The sequence below is a fragment of the Mobula hypostoma genome, chromosome 13, assembly GCF_963921235.1.
Source record: "Mobula hypostoma chromosome 13, sMobHyp1.1, whole genome shotgun sequence".
Taxonomy (NCBI): Eukaryota; Metazoa; Chordata; class Chondrichthyes; order Myliobatiformes; family Myliobatidae; genus Mobula; species Mobula hypostoma.
Genome location: NC_086109.1, coordinates 90,106,856 through 90,124,376, shown reverse-complemented (window position 1 = coordinate 90,124,376; position 17,521 = coordinate 90,106,856). Strand labels below are relative to the sequence as shown.

Below are 17,521 nucleotides of genomic sequence, written 5' to 3'. Positions count from 1 at the left end.
AATGACAGTATCTACTGTTTTTTGGGGCAATGAATTCCTCTCTGGAAATAACTACTCTCAGGAAAGAATTTCCTTCTCATCTCTGTTCTAAAAGGAAGTCTTGGATGGTTTTAGACCCTCTCACTATTGGAAATATTTTCTCACGTTCACTCTATCCAGGCTTTTCCCCTCATTCTTCTAAACTCCAACGAGTGCAGATGCAGAGTCATCAAATGCTCCTCATATATTAACCTTTTTATTTCCAGGATAATTCTAGTAAACCTTCTCTGGACCCTCTTCAATACCAGCACATCCTTCCTTGAGTATAGGACCCCAAATTGCTCACAATATGTCAAATACTTGAAAGAGCACTTGATGATCTATTGCCTACAAGGAAATTTGCTGTGAACTGGGTTGCTGTGAATAATGTAACTCATAACTAACACGGGCATTATAGGCCAAATATTCTTCCTTTCTATAACTCTATGATATTGGTTACATTACATCTTTAAGACCTTAAAATTAATGTTAGTGCACATGTTGGACATCTGCAATGACATGTCAGATTTATTCATCTAATGTTAATTGGCTAAGGCGCTCCCATTTGCTTATTATTTTACTTGGAAACTGGTTGGCTTTGAGCTTCTGAATCGTAATGCAAATAAAAATGTGAATGCACAGCAGATGAGATAGCACCCGAAAGATAAGCTGATAAATTTTGAGTATTTTCAGAGAACCATATGACATTTGAAAAGCTTCTTACCTTCAGAAGTGCAGTATACTCTCAGCCATTCCAGTGCCCATGAGGAATGAGAGTTGCCAGTTGCATGAATCTGCAATTTGCCTGAGAGTCAAAAAAATGATCATGGGTCATTCTAGTATTCTATGCATAAACATTGAAATAAATTGCCAAACTATATGTCATCTCCTTGCCCCTTTAAATAACAATCCTTACACTGCTATTCTGTATTTTAAGGCTAAACAGTATCAATGTAAAATATAGCAAAAATAAATCAATGGAATGATTCTATTCACCGTCACCAGAAGTATCAAATCTTTAGAGGATAGCACTACTAATCTGCTGTACCTACAACTGCATTGCCATTGCGTATAATCGTTAATGAACTAAAAATGCAGCCTTGCACTTATTTTGCATAACCCTTGAAATAAAATCTTATCAAGTATAGTGAATGAGCAGCATATAGTACAGTTTGAGACACTTGGAACTGACTGTCATATGTATACACACAAAGCTTACTGGCTATTACGCTGCTGGCATTTGGGGCAGTAATGAAGGTCCTCCGTATCTGTTCGTCCATACTGTTACACACAGTTGAAGAAGGATCCTTCATTGCTGCTTCCGTACCAATTTGTTTTGATCAGTAAGGGTTAGCCCTGAGCTGAACCCCCAAAACGAGGACCAGTAGAGTGTTCTTAGTCTGACCTCTACTCTTTGAACTACTTGGCATGGCTGACTCTACCAAGAGACAAAGCAAAAGACACTGACTCTAGTTAACATAGCTCTCTGGGTCATTGAGACAGGCAGGCCTCTAAACCCTACGAGGTTGTGGTCCTCTTGTGGGATACACACAAAGGATCGAGAACAAATTGTGTTGAAGGCTATAATGATCGAGAAGAGGCTGCACTGTTGTGTGCTTAACAGTAGATGACGCATTGAAACCTGGCGTGCCAAATTCAAATTTATGACTTTGAAAGAAAAAGAAACCAGTTCATAATACTTACAAGCAACACATCAAAGTTGCTGGTGAACGCAGCAGGCCAGGCAGCATCTGTAGGAAGACTGCACCTCTTCCTACAGATGCTGCCTGGCCTGCTGCATTCACCAGCAACTTTGATGTGTGTTGCTTGAATTTCCAGCATCTGCAGAATTCCTGTTGTTTGCATAATACTTACAGTTTTTTTTCCCAGTTCCATGAGAATTCTGGATGTATAAATACTGGGTCAATGAGTCTTGTTGCACTTAGCAAAGTTGCAGCTTTAAGTTGTTTTTTGCTCATTTAATGTTAATTCTCACATAAAATAAGTTAATTTCACTGGCATTTGTGAAGTTAAAGATATCTTTTCTTAAAAGTGAGGTGATATTTGAAGGTATTCTGGATAATTTGACCGAGAACCCATATGCTTCTTTTTCCAGCTGGGCAAAATGCGTTTGACGATCCCATGTCGTGCTATAACTTGTTCACATCTCCAGTGCTTTGATGCAACACTTTACATTCAGATGAACGAGAAGAAACCGACGTGGGTTTGTCCTGTGTGTGACAAGAAGGGTCCTTATGAACATCTAATTATTGATGGGTGAGCAATTGATACTGGAACTGATGTTTTAAAAAAATACTTTGCTTAACCACTCTCTTCCTTGGGTTTAAATGTGTTTTTGACCATGGTGTTATTTTTTAGCAGTACTTTTACTGAAAACACCATTTCGTGAAAACATTGAACACCTAAGACACCTTGGAGTGGGGCAAGTTATGATCTAGATCAGGAGTTCCCAACCTGGGGTCCACAGTTTGGGTCCATGGCATAAAAAAAGATTAGGAGATGGAAGATGGGGAACTGCATTAAATGATATCCATGAGTTCTGAAAAATCGTGTAAATGCTATATTAGAAACAAAGCAAAATTTGGGAATCTCCTGCAAAATACTGGAGGAACTCAGCAGGTCAGGAAAACTTGATTTGCAGCATTTCCAATACTTTTGTATTCAGATTTTCTGCACCTGAGTTGCTATTTTTAATTAAAGTATAATGCATTTTCAGATGCCCCGCATCCCAGATCAGCCGTACGATGTTTAAAATGTGTTCATATATTTTTCTAGCAACAAAGTTGTGTTTACATTGCCAGGTGATGATCAAAAATGTTTTATGTAGTGCAGTTTGCGTCTTTTCTACATTTCTAAATTTTCTTTGTTGAATATTGTATATTGTACCCTGGTTCATCAGACACCTGACCTGTTTTCTAAAAATGGTCTGAAAAGGCAACAATATTAATTATAGGAAGAAATCTGTTGTTTTTGCTAACTAATTCGAGTGACCAATAAATTATACTTTGTGGTGATATTAGCAATGAGAATGAACAGTGAAGCTTCTTAATAGCTGAGTGGTAAACATACTGCATCTGAAAGATGAAAAAGTGAAGCCAGAAACTTTGATTGTTCTGATGTTTTTAGTTGATTTTGACCAGCAAATATCCCTTGTAAAATGACAAATACCTTCTGCTCCTTAGTCAGAAGAGAAAGGCTATTTAGAATCCCCATGCCAATAATGACCTATTGCAAAGCAGCTTTTCTGACATTGAAACAGTCAGACTTGGCTATAATACAGTCTATAGTTCCTGTGTTTGTTTTATGCTGTCTCAAGCAAGTATCACATCTCCTTAGAGAGAACCCAATTAGAAATTGGTTGAAAACTTGCATTGGGAGAGAAGAGGTTTAAAGGAGATTCTTTAATTGATTTGGAAGTTTTAAGCAGTTTATCAGGTTGTGTGGTGATTGTTCATCTATTCCATTCAAATTAGCTTGTTAAATACTGTTTTCACATGAGCTCTTTTTAAAGCCTGTACATTCCCACTTTTTCTCTCCTTCATCACTGCCTCAAGCCTTTTATCATAAGTGTTTCGAGCTTAATTTACTCTTGTTTAAAACCAACTGACATCTCATTTTTTAAAGAGAATTTATTTGGCAGCATATTTTCCTATTGCCCTTATTCTGCACGTATGGTGGTGGGTGTGATTCTTTGATTCAAAGTTCTCTCAAAGGCTTGCATTGGGTTTTGTCTAATAAGCTGCATGTTTGAGATGCTGGCATTTGCTGTGTCTGGTCACCTGACTTGGGTGAAAGTTACAATGGCATATGCTTGAAGCTCTTTGGCAATGTTCCCTCTTTTTTCCCTCTTTTTTTAAACAGCTGCACGTAGCAACCATTGCTCTGAGCAGGAAATTTTTTCGTGACCTGAAAACTGCATGGTACTTTAAATGTTTTATTTGTAATATGCACGTCAAACAAACACAGACCCCAACTCACAAGTAAACAATGTCAGACAGTCAAAACAACTGACAGGCACAATAGCAAAAGTAAAATGTTTTAACTAGATGGTGTCGGCATTCAGCAGGCCGGCAGTATATTAAGAATGAGCTACCGACTTCTATTCTGTGTCTACTGTTACAATTTGTAACAGTGTTGTAACTTGAAACAAAATATAAATATGTTGAAGCTCTAAAATGTTTCAAAGTAAAGGTGATGCTTATGGATTAGAAAATTTATGGATTATATTAATTAACACATAGTTTATTTCACAATTATATTAACATAGATTTTAAAATTATGTTTGCATAATTTTAAAATTATATTAACATTGTATAAAAGAAAATTTCAACTGCGCTGGAAAAAAGACAATGTGTGCGGGAGCAATTCAGTTACTGTGTGGCCGAGAGGGAATGGTGCTCTTTGGTGTGACATTTTGGGTTTCTCTGCCTCCCCAGTGCTTGTGCACCCTTTCAAGGAAGGGGTGACCAGAATGAACCTTGAAGAAAGAAGAAAATTAGGGAAGGGAAATGACAATGTGGAATGCAAACTGAAAAATAAAATTACTGAAGTAAGGATCAATAGATTAGAAAAGCTACTTGTCTGGTAGATCTGATATTTTAGCAAAGTGCTGTTTCTGACTTGGTACTACAGGCTGAATAGCTCGTGGTCTGCTCATCTAATTGGAGGATGACGTGGAAAAGAGAAGATGGTTTCTAGCGTTATGCTGTGGTAAGGTTAATGTACATGGTTTACTGGTTGGAGGTGGGTTCAATAAAGGACATGAGTGCAAGCTTGCAGTAAATCACAGATATTTCCTTCTGCCTTCATAGTACCAAGACCAAAGGTGCAGTGAAGGGTGGTCTGTTTAAAAAGAAAATCCGAAATCAGAAAGGGTGATTTTTTTTTTCTGAGGAGACTGTGTTAGTTTTGGAAATGGGTATAGTTTGGATTAAAAAAAAGCTTCGTGGGAAAGAGGTCTTTGTGGTGCTTGTTGTAAATGTATAACTGAAACATTATATAACTAAAACATTAGATTTCTACACCACTCATGTGGTCTGCATTACCCAAATCAACTGCCTGCAGCCAAAGCGCTTTAAATTCTGTGAGATCAGTCAAATCTCAGTACAATATTTTTCTGATTTGTGTATAGTTTGGATGACCTCTGCCCTTCAGCTTTCAAATCTACATTGCACAGCATGACAATAATTATATGCAGCACAACAAAAATCAGAAAAATTAAGTTTTACCCATAGTTTGGTGGTTAGTATACAGCACTAATACCATTCAGCTTGCTGCTTTGTCATTTATAGTTTAGTTTTTTAGTTGTTGGATGTTAGAGAATGCCTTGGGGTTTGCTTCACTTCTCAAGCTGGTTATGATTCAGGAGAGCCATTCCCACCTTGACTAATTGTCAGTTTTTGAGATTGTTGTCCAGTAGGTTGAAGAAAATTGTTGTTCTATATCACGCTCTTAAATTCGCCTGTAAGCACATCACCTGGGCGATGAGTGGGATCCATTCCCGGGCTGTGGACAAACTAGCAGAAAGTGTTTCTTTTGGATTTGTATCACTTACATCAGTGTCAGCATATTCTGTGAAGTTTATAATGGCTTTCTAATAGTCTTCATCTATTGAATGTGGCAGGAATACTAGGTCATTGTCATCACTAAGAAGGGTGGCTCTGATTATTGGATTGTTGACCAAGTTTCAGCACAGAGCTGAGACAGGGTCGGTGCCCAACTGTTTCTCTGGACAAAGGAAGTTTAAATTGAATATGAAACACTTGAGTATAAATTATTTCTAAAGTTAGTTGGTCAATTTACCGGATACTATCTTGTGAGTTACTAGATTCTATAACTTAAGCATTCCTTGTTTTGAACAAATGATAAAGTTTCACTGAAAATATTCAACTAATTATTTTAGAAAATTATTTTTCTCTGCAACGGTGCACCTAACTAGAATGCTTCTAGAGAATAGAAGATACTTGAAGCCTGTGAGATCTCCGAATCCAGTTACGAATCTCAAAAATTCTCAAACTCTGGGATGGAAGGAGGTTTTTTAACATTTTATTCTACTTAGAGATACAGCACAGTAAAAGTCTGTGCTGCCCGAAAGTACCTATGTGACCAATTAACCTAACAACCTGCATGTCTTTGGAATGTGGGAGGAAACGGCAGCACTGGAGGAAACGCATGCAGTCGCAGGGAGAGAATGTACAGACAGCGGCGGAATTGAACCTGTGATGTTGGCACTGTAATAGCATCGTGCTACTGTACCATTTTGTATTTTGATATTCGATTTAGATGTTCCCTGTTTATTTACTTTGCTCCATCTTTCTTGATTTGCAGAAGCCTGTTAATCTGTGTCTTGAAAAATCTTAATTATCCCAGAATCCACAACTCTTTGGAGATGTAGTTCCAGATATTTGTAACCCTTCAGAATTACAGGATGGCTACATCATGAATGAACTGTGCTGCCTCCAAAAATAAGCTCAACCTTTGCTACTCCACGATTCTCTCATTATACCTCTGCACTTTTTTTCCTTCAGGTACTTACACAGCACCTTCTGTTGAAAAAGAAATACTCTCCTCTGCTTGACTGACCTTGTGTTTATCCTGAACAGCTTCTCTTTCGATTCCTCCCACCTTTGTACAACTGAAAGCTGTAGCCATGGACACTCCTAGTTACTTCGCTCTTTTTGTTAGCTGTGTGGAGCTGTCTTTGTTTCAATCCTGCCCTGGCACCATTCCCCATATCTTGCTGTGACAAGAGCTGCTTTGGTGTCTCCCCCCTGCCCTCCCCCCCCCCCACAATGCCCTCCACACCTATGCAGAACCCATTAATTTCATCAACTTCATTACTAGCATCCATCTTGGCCTCAAATTCACTTGGACTATTTTGAACATCTCCCTCCCATTTCCTGATCTGTGAAGAGCTCAGATTCAGATTTATCACATGTACATCAAACACCCTTTAGTTGAATCTTGTTCACTATTACCCTAACAATGCATTCCAAACCCAGTTCGCTCTCTGTAGTCTTTTTTTTTACTGAATACTGTCATTTTCGTGCCTCCAGTTAAAACTTCCAGTGGGGACAATTTATTTCATTGATCCTTCATGATTGGACATTCTCTTCTTACATTGTCTTGCAGTTTTCTCTTCCAGAGAAGAAAAACACATCTCCAACAGTCTTTGCAGTTAGATTAAAGTCCCTTATCCACAGAATCATTTTACCTTTTCATATGTTCCCAAAGTATTCCTATATATCATCTCACAACAATATTCCAGTTATGGCCAGGCCAGTCTTTTATGTTTCCTCAAGACTTCTTGCTCTTGCAGTCTGTTCATTTATTAATGAAATCCAGGATTTCCAATGTCTTAATGACAACTTTCTCAACCAAATGTGCCACTTTCAACAAACTGTTTTCATTAGTCCTCAGATTTCTATTTTTGTATTCCTTTTAGAAGCTTGCCTTATGGTTCCTTTTGCTCTTATTTTTAAAATATTAAACTTCTCATACCTGAACAATAAACTTGATTGATACAATCTACCTATCAATTTTAAGTCTTTTACTATATTCAAAAATTCACTATGCCTCTTATCTGCAAGCAGGTTCCCAACATGGGATCCATGGACCACTCGGTTAATGGCAGAGGCCCATGGCATAAAAAAGATTGGGAGCCCATGTCTGCAAATTTGAAAATTGTTTATGAAATGTTACCACGTAAAAGCTGCAGTTCAGGTACATTTCTATGAGTAACGTATGGAGATTAAGCCCAAGAAGATAGAAAGTAAAATAGTGCAAAAAAAAAACGTACAACAGATGTCACATTGAAAACTAGGCTGATTACAGAAATCCCAGAAGGGAAATAAATGAAATGTGAGGCAGGGAGAGACTAGCAGTAAACAGAATTTTTAAAAATATTCTTTAGTTATGTGAATAGTGAATTTGAAGGGGTATTGGTCAATCAGAAAAAGGAAATGTTGGCACAAAGGATGTGGCTGAGATAATGAACAAATGCTCCACATTATCCTTCTCCATGGAAAATGATGCTGCTGGAGTCACAGCGAAGGAACATGCAAAGGATCTGGAGCGGCTGAAAATTGTTAGAGGTGTTCGAACTACCTGTGTTACGTCAAGTAGATGGTTCACCTGGAGATAGAAAATGCATTCTATGTTCCTTATTAAAAAGATGGAAATCACAGAATCCTTGATCAGCTTTACACAGAACTCTCGGTTTGGTGGAGATATTCACAACTGGAATATTGCTGGAGCTGCTGTGTTTATTCCTGCTCCATTTCTTGGAATAGAGGGTTCTGAAAACAGCAGCTGGAGCAGTCACTCAAACAAATGTAAGTTGCTTAGAGAACATCAGCCTATATTCGTTCAAAGAAATGGCGTCTAGCTTGATAGAGATTTTTGTTGAGAGTAATGTAATCTTACATCTAACAAAGGCTTTGGTCACTACTTGGAATTGTAGGGAATCCCTTTGGAGACTCTTTCGAAGACAGGTCTGAAAATCCACTGATATTTAGCTGTTTTGGTTATTTAACCAGGGGGAGTCTGAAAGAAATGAGCTGTATAGATGGGAAATACTTCCGTACCTGCATTCTGCCATATGGCAGCAGTGGTCACTGGATGATTAAGTTACAGCTTGTCAAAACAAGCATGGTTTACATTTGATTTACTACATCCTCACAGGGAAGAGGTTAAACAGTTTCTGGCTGCTTTTACCTTAGCAAATAGTATTCTTTAACCAAAGTTAAGCAAGATTCCCAACACCCCTTTGCTTTTAGAATTTTTGCAAAGAAAAGCGTATAACAAAGAGTTTTAATATAATTTGCGATTTAATAGAGGTTCCTGTAACTACAAGAGTAGGGAACATCTTTTGAAGATTCTTCTGAGCACAGGTCTATGAAACCCACTAATGTAGTTTATAAATAAATATCCTGGCCTTCGGCTTGTAAACTGAAGAGTGGTTTATGTAATTCGGTCAAAATTGGTGGACATCCTGCCTTTAGAGTTGCAAATGAGCTAGATCTGCGGGCAATGTTGAATGCTTTGCTAAATCCATAGCCAATATGCAGTGGTTGGATTTAATCTCGGAACTTGATGCAGGGGAAATTTCAGATCTAGCAGCACACTGTGATTCAAAGTTGATGTTACTCAACCAACGGATAGATATACTAGGATGGTGCTCATCTTGTAGCTCAATGTCAGTGTAATATTTAAGTATGAGATCAGAGTATTGTGTAGTAAACCTCCTCGCCACAATCAATTATTTCTATTATTTTTCTTTTTAGCAGGAATTTTGCCTCCTGATATCGATCCAGTAGTAGAAGTTGATCACTTGAATTGAGTATGACATTTTCCTAAGGGATTGTCTACGGGTGGGTCCTCAGATGGGTGTAGTGGCCAATCCGGGATCCATGTATTCTGATGCAGTGTAGGCAAGAGTAAGTGGTAGTTGTGGTGGGTTTTTTGGTGGTTCAGTCTCTCCTTCCACAGCTGCTGTATTTTCTCTGCGGCACAGTGGAGGTTGTTCTCATTTAGCACAGCTCCCTCTTGAGCAGATTTCCTCCAGGTGTATCTATTGAGGGCAGTGTCTTCCCAGTTTTCAGGTCTAATGTTGAATTTTTTCAGGCGGATTTTGATGTTATCTATGAAACATTTCCTTTGCCTATTGATCCAATACCTTTGTTTATCTCATCGATAGTGGATTTACATCTAATTCAGACATGACCTGTACACTTGGTATGTATACAGTGAATTGCTGCTGTTGTTTCTTTTTGAGCATAGCCTTATCATGTTTGACTCAACGGTGCATTTTCTTGCTTCCATCAATAATGGGTTCCACGACCATTTAATAGAAACAGGTTTGAAGAAAATGTAGGGCTGTTACCTTCCTGCATGCTTGATCTACGTAAAAATGAAGGCAGCAGAGGACTAATGTTTTAACAAGCTGAAACCGAGTATTTGCAGAGAGTGACCAAATACTGCACAAATAGGTTGTCGATTGGTCTCTATGTTGTGATATTTACACAAACAGCATCTGGCCCCACTGTCAGCAAGTTTCCTCTCTCTACTACCATATTGATGAAGCCATCTCAGCTAAGCTCGGGTAAAGGTGGTGATGAATCAGCATACAGGAGAGAGATTGAATATTTGGCTGAGTGGTGTCATAACGACAACCTCTTACTCAATATCAGTAAAACCAAGTTGTAGACTTCAGGGGAGGGAAACTAAACATCCATGAGCCAGTACTCATTGGAGGAGCAGAGGTGGAGAGGATCAGTAACTTTAAATTTCTGGGTGTCACTATCTTAGAGGAACTGTCCTGGACTCATCATATAAATGTAATTACAAAGATAGCACAACAGTGCCTCTACTTCCTCAGGAGTTTGCAGAGATTTGGCATATCATCAAAACCCTTGACAAACCTCTATAGATGTGTGGTGGAAACTGTATTGACTGGCTGCATTGTGGCCTGGTATGGGAACACAAATGCCTTTGAGTGGTAAATCTAGTGAATTTGCCCAAGTACATGCTGGTAAAGCCCCCCCAACCATTGAGCACGTCTACATAAAATGTTGTCATGGAAAAGCAGCATCCATCATCAAAATATTCACCATCTAGGCCATGCTTCTTTCCTGTTACTGCCATCAGGTAGCAGGTACAAATGCCTCAGGATTCACACCACCAGGTTCAAGAACAGTTTTGATCCCTCTTGAACAAAAGACGGTAACTACACTCAATCTGTTTCTGGTGTTCCCTCGACTAATGATCTCACTTTAAGAACTCTTTATCTTGTTACTTAATGCTCTCATTATTTGTTGTTATTGATTTGTACTTGCATTTGTACAGTTACTGTTCTATAGATTTGCTGAGTATACCCACCAGTTACAGAATCTCGGGGTTGTATGTATGCGGTGACGTGTATGTATTTTGATAATGAATTTTACTTCGAACTTTTGAACTTTGAATTAATTTGGAAAAAATGTTTATTACATAGGCAAATGCATTAATTATTCAGCAATGGCCAATTTGACTGACTAATGCAAGTCGCAAACACAAAATACTCTGCTGATGCTGGGGTCAAAGCAACACTCACAACACGCTGGAGGAACTCAGCAGGTTGGGCAGCATCTGTGGAAACGATCAGTCAATGTTTCGGGCCGGAACCCTTCGTCAGGACTGTAGGGGGAAGGGGCAGAGGCCCTATAAAGAAGGTGGGGGGAGGGTGGGAAGCAGAAGGCTGGTAGGTTCCAGGTGAAGAACCAGTAAGGGGAAAGATAAAGGGGTAGGGGAAGCAGGGAGGTGATAGGGAGGAAAGGTGAAGAAAGAATAGGGGAAAACACAATGGGTTGTAGAAGGAGGCGGAACCATGAGGGAGGTGATAGGCAGCTGGGGGAGGGGGCAGAGTGATATAGGGATAGGGGAAGGGAGGGGGAGGGAATTACCGGAAGTTGGAGAATTCTATGTTCATACCAAGGGGCTGGAGACTTCCAAGACGGTATATGAGGTGTCGCAACTGCCAATTGTACATCGGTAACCAAGAGATTGAACAAAAGACCAGCTTTAGTTACCTTGGTAGCTTTATATCACAAGATGCCAGAAGTAAAGTAGAAATAAAATGAAGAATTGCCATTGCCAAAACCAACTTCCAAAAAATGAAGCCCATTTTTACCAACAGACACATTTCTATGACAACAAGGCTAAGGCTACTAAAATGTTACATCTGGTCAATCTTGCTGTATGCTTCCGAAACATGGACTATAACACCAGAACTACAAAGAAACTTAGAAGCAATAGAAATGTGGTTTCTTAGAAGCATGCTGAAAATATCATATAGAGATAGGGTAACTAATGAGACAGTACTCCAACATGCCCAGACAGAAAGATCTTTAATGAGAACATTAAATGAGAGGAAACTTAATTTCCTGGACCGTGTCATCAGAAAGGGAGAAATAGAATGCCTTACATTACAAGGCCATATGCCTGAGAAACGTGGAAGAGGAAGGCAAAGAAGAAAATATGTGGACACTGTGAAAGAACTAACAAATCTAAATATGTGAGATATCATTGACGCTGCGAGGGATCGTTTGATGTGGAGAGCCATGATCGCCCAAGCGTGTAACGCGTAAGGCACATGAAGAAGAAGAAGAAGTGCAAGTTGAGGGGTTATTGTAGGAATATTAGGACAAGTTAGCAGATGGGTGTCAAAAATTTTGTTTAATATTTTGGAAAGAAGCACAACTCTGCAAATCCTACAATTCCAGTGTCACTGTCATTCTAAATGTGGCAGGAGTATACAACCATTTTCCATTCGAATTTGTTCCACCTAGCTGTTTACTTTGAACTACAAAGGTTGGCACAAAATGTGAACATCTGGCCAGTTTCACCATGTGTCACAATTCTGGAGCTATGCATAGCCAAGCATGTGCAAGTTTCACTTAAACAAGAAAAATCTTAAACTTATTTAAAATATCGTGCTTAATTTTCTCTGAGAATTGGAAGAAGCCAGAGATGATAATGCTGCTTTGATAACTAAATCCCAAAATGGCAGGAGTTTGCTTGAGTAGCCCAGCAGGTATTTATTTGCTGTAAGCATGAGGGAATAACTCTTCCCAAAGGTAGCCTTTCTAATCAGTTGTTGATGCTATTACTCGTGCCATATGGCAAAAGATTCGGTGAATGCACTACACTGTGATATAATTTACAAAACTGTGTCAAAATATTTTGCAATCTATTTTGAATTTTCTTTAAAGATAAGATTACATCAATAGTTATTTTAATTGGAGGGCTGACTATTCCAGTAGGAGAAAGACATCAATGCACTAAATCCACTCAGGTACAGAAGTACATTTTTATCCTTTTTACCTCTGACAGCTTGCTGCTCCCTTTATTAATTAACTAAAAATCAGTTGATTATTCATTAGCAGTATGCATAAAGGAGAAATTCACCAAATAGCAATAGCTTTATTTTTCACAAGCAGTCTTAATCTACAGTGCATTGGATGAAATTTGCAACATTCAAAGCCGTAGCAAAACATGGGGCAGGTAATGAAGTACACTGATGATATGAAATTGTAAGAGTTTATCGGCTGAATACATTGAAAGCTATGACAGTGGATAGAGCAACACACACACACACACACACACACACACACACACACAAAATGCTGGAGGAGCTCAGCAGGTCAGGCAGCATCTATGGAGGGGAATAACCATTGACGTTTCATACTGAGACCTATTGACTGTTTATTCTTCTCTGTAGATGCTGCCTGACGGGCTGAGTTCTTTCAGCATTTTGTGTGTGTGTGTGTGTGTTGCTCTGGATGTCTAGCGTCTGCAGAAACACTTGTGTTCATGTTACAGTGGATAGGCAATATTTGGCATTTAAATAGTGTGCAATTTGCAAAGGAAATATGTTCCTTTAAGGTGCAAAAACCCACAAGGAAAAGTGATTCATCCATGGTTAATGAGGGAAATCGGAGTATTAAATGAAAAGAAGGGGCTTACAAAGTCACCAGAAATCTGTAGATTTGAGGATTGGGAGCATTTAAGAACTTGGCAAAGGCAGACCAGGAGTAAAGGTGTGAAATTAGACTGACAAGAGGCATAATAAGACTCTAAGAACTTTAACAAGTGTATAAAAAGTAAAAGCCTAGCAAGGGGAAATGCAGTCCACATGTAGACAGAAGTAAGAAAATTGATCATGGGAAATAAGGAAATGGCAGAGGCATTAAAAGAGACTAGATTATCTCAGGTTTTATAAATTCTGGAATTGTTCGTAAGATTTGGAGACTACCAAATGTGGCCCCACTATTTATGGATTGGGGATAAAAGAGACACTTTGTTTATTTTGTTTCCGATTAACATTGTACTACCTCAATGCACTGTTTTAATCGATCTGTATGAACCGTATGCAAGACAAGTTTTTCACTGATCTATTGCCTAAAGTCTGGGGTAAGGAAAATACTGGAATCTAGAATGAGCTTGAAGAGGATCAGAATAGATTTATAAAAAGAAAATTATGTTTGATGTAATATTTTGGACTCCTTGATGTGATTAGTGGAATAGATAAAAAGGAAACACATGTTTTTTTTGGAAGTTTTTAATTAAATCTCTCACAGGAGAGTGGTGAACAATATGCATGAAATTGAGAGAAATAAACTGGTTATCAGACAGGAAACAAAAAAGTGAAAATAATAAACACAAGAGATTCTGCAGTCCCGATAAAGGGTTTTGGCTCGAAATGTTGACTCTTCGTTCCATCTCCTGGCTTTGTGCATGGTAGGTCATGTTTGACCAATCTATTGGAGTTTTTCGATGAGGTTACCAGGAAAGTGGATGAAGGGAAGGCAGTGGATATTGTCTACACGGACTTCAGTAAGGCCTTTGACAAGGTCCCGCATGGGAGGTTAGTTAGGAAAATTCGGTCGCTAGGTATACATGGAGAGGTGGTAAATTGGATTAGACATTGGCTCAATGGTAGAAGCCAAAGAGTGGTAGTAGAAAATTGTTTCTCCAAGTGGAGGCCTGTGACTAGTGGTGTGCCACAGGGATCAGTGCTGGGTCCTTTGTTATTTGTCATCTATATCAATGATCTGGATGATAATGTGGTAAATTGGATCAGCAAATTTGCTGATGATACAAAGATCGGAGGTGTAGTAGACAGTGAGGAAGGTTTTCAGAGCCTGCAGAGGGACTTGGACCAGCTGGAAAAATGGGCTGAAAAATGGCAGATGGAGTTTAATACAGACAAGTGTGAGGTATTGCACGTTGGAAGGACAAACCAAGGTAGAACATACAGGGTTAATGGTAAGGCACTGAGGAGTGCAGTGGAACAGAGGGATCTGGGAATACAGATACAAAATTCCCTAAAAGTGTCGTCACAGGTAGATAGGGTCGTAAAGAGAGCTTTTGGTACATTGGCCTTTATTAATCAAAGTATTGAGTATAAGAGCTGGAATGTTATGATGAGGTTGTATAAGGCATTGGTGAGGCCGAATCTGGAGTATTGTGTTCAGTTCTGGTCATCAATTACAGGAAGGATATAAATAAGGTTGAAAGAGTACAGAGAAGGTTTACAAGGATGTTGCCGGGACTTGAGAAACTCAGTTACAGAGAAAGGTTGAATAGGTTAGGACTTTATTCTCTGGAGCGTAGAAGAATGAGGGGAGATTTGATAGAGTTATATAAAATTATGATGGGTATAGATAGAGTGAATGCAAGCAGGCTTTTTCCACTGAGGCAAGGGGAGAAAAAAACCAGAGGACATGGGTTAAGGGTGAGGGGGGAAAAGTTTAAAGGGAATATTAGGGGGGGCTCCTTCACACAGAGAGTGGTGGGAGTATGGAATGAGCTGCCAGATGAGGTGGTAAATGTGGGTTCTTTTTTAACATTTAAGAATAAATTGGACAGATACACGGATGGGAGGTGTACGGAGGGATATGGTCCATGTGCAGGTCAGTGGGACTAGGCAGAAAATGGTTCGGCACAGCCAAGAAGGGCCAAAAGGCCTGTTTCTGTGCTGTAGTTTTTCTATGGTTTCTATGCTGCCTGACCGACCTGCTGAATTCTTTCAGCATTTTGAGTGTGTTACTAAAGAGTGAAAATGGATCCGTTTCAGGTTGTCAAGCTGTGACCAGTGGAAAACTGTAGGGAGCTCCAGTTATTCACAATTTATATCAGTGATTTGGCTGAAAGGAACAAATGCCAGTGTGTTTCCAAATTTGCTGCTAATGTTAAACTAGACAGGATTGACAGTATTGTAGAGGATTGTAAGTAGGCATCACTGACACATACTGTCCTAGTACACATACTGAGTAGATGACCCCAAACATGGCAGATGGTGTACAATGTGGAAAAATACGAGGTTATTCACATGGAATTTAACAGAAAGGCATAGTATTTGTCAAAAAGGTGTGAGATTGGGTGGCAGTCTTTTCAAAGCCAAACACAGGTGCAGCAGGGGATTAAAATACAAATGGTGTGTTAGTCTTTATATGAAGAGGATTTAATTACAGGAATAAAGAAGTCATATTGCAGTTGTACAGGTGAGATTGTGCCTAAAGTAGGTTAAAAGGTCGGCATAGCATCATAGGTGAAAGGGCTGGTACTGTGCTGTAATGTCCTATGAAAAGTTGTACTTGCCATAGAGGGGTTCATTTGACTGATTCTGAGGGTGATGAGCTTGCCATAGGAGATGAAAGTGAGTAGAATGAATTGTATTCCCCAATTTTTAGAGGAGTGAGGGGTGATCTCATGGAAACTTAAATTCTGAAAACTTGACAGGCTAAATTACATGTAGATTGCTTCCCCTGATTAGGAGACTAGTACCAGAAGGCACCTAATCTCTTAGTGCCATATTACCAGGCTAAATTGTTTCAATGAACATGTTCTTCACTCAGAATAGTGAAGTGCACTGTTTTAATAAATCCTTATGAACTGTATACAAAACCTAATGGTTGAGGTCACTAGCAGAATGGCAATTCTGGATTGGGTGTTATGTAATGACCCAGATTTAATTAGGGAGTTTAGAGTAAAGGAACCTCTAGGAGGTAGTTTGAGAAGGAGAAGCTAAAATCAAATGTATCAGTATTACAGTGAAGTAATGAAAATTACAGAGGTACAAGAGATAAGCCGGCCAGGGTTGAATGGAAGGGGACACCAGCAAGGATGATGGCAGAACAGCAGTGGCTGCGTTCCTGGGAGCATTTCGGAAGGCAGGGAAAAGTTGAAGTATTCTAAAGGAAGAATGAGGCAATTGTGGCTGACAAGGGAAGTTAAAGGCAGCAGAAAAACAAGAGAGGGCATATAAGAGAGCAAAAATTAGTGGAAAGGTAGAGGATTGGGAAACTTTTAAAAAGCACCAGAAGTCATTAAATAGTCATTAAAAAGAGAAAAAATGAAATATGAAGGTAAGCTAGCCAATAATATGAAAGAGGATACAGAAAGTTTTTTTCAGATATATAAAAAGTAAAAGAGAGAATAAGAGTGGATATCAGACTGTTGGAAAATGGCGGATGAACTTCAGTACTTTGCATCAATCTTCACTTGTGAAGACACCAACAGCATGCCAGAAATTCAAGAGTATTAGGGAACCAAAGTGAGTGTTGTTGCTATTACTAAGGAGAGGTGCTTGGGAAGCTGAAAGCTTTGAAGGTAAACGAGTGACCTGGACCAGATGAACTACACTCCAGGGTTCTGAAAGAGGTAGCTGAAGAGAATGTAGAGGCATTAGTAATGATCTTTCAAGGATCACTAGATTCTAGAAGGTTTCAGAGGACTGGAAAATTGAAAATGTCACTCCACTCTTTAAGAAGGGAGGGAGACAGGAGAAAGGAAATTATAGGCCTGACTAAGGTGGTGGGAAAGATGTTGGATCCTATTATTAAGGATGAGGTTTCGGGGTACTTGGAGGTGCATGCAAAATAAACCAAAGCCAACATGGTCTCCTTAAGGGGAAATCTTGCCTGACATATCTGCTGGTATT

The 17,521-nt window shown here is 39.1% G+C and overlaps 1 protein-coding gene across 4 annotated transcripts in view; it reads left to right on the top strand.

Annotated features, from left to right (window-relative positions):
• pias1b (protein inhibitor of activated STAT, 1b) overlaps positions 1-17,521 on the top strand; it is a 224,412-nt gene that overhangs the window by 182,558 nt on the left and 24,333 nt on the right. For all 4 annotated transcript variants that reach the window (XM_063066161.1, XM_063066158.1, XM_063066159.1 and 1 more), the window contains one exon: positions 2,135-2,295. In XM_063066161.1, the coding sequence (XP_062922231.1) occupies positions 2,135-2,295 (161 nt within the window). The remainder of the gene's footprint in view (positions 1-2,134; positions 2,296-17,521) is intronic.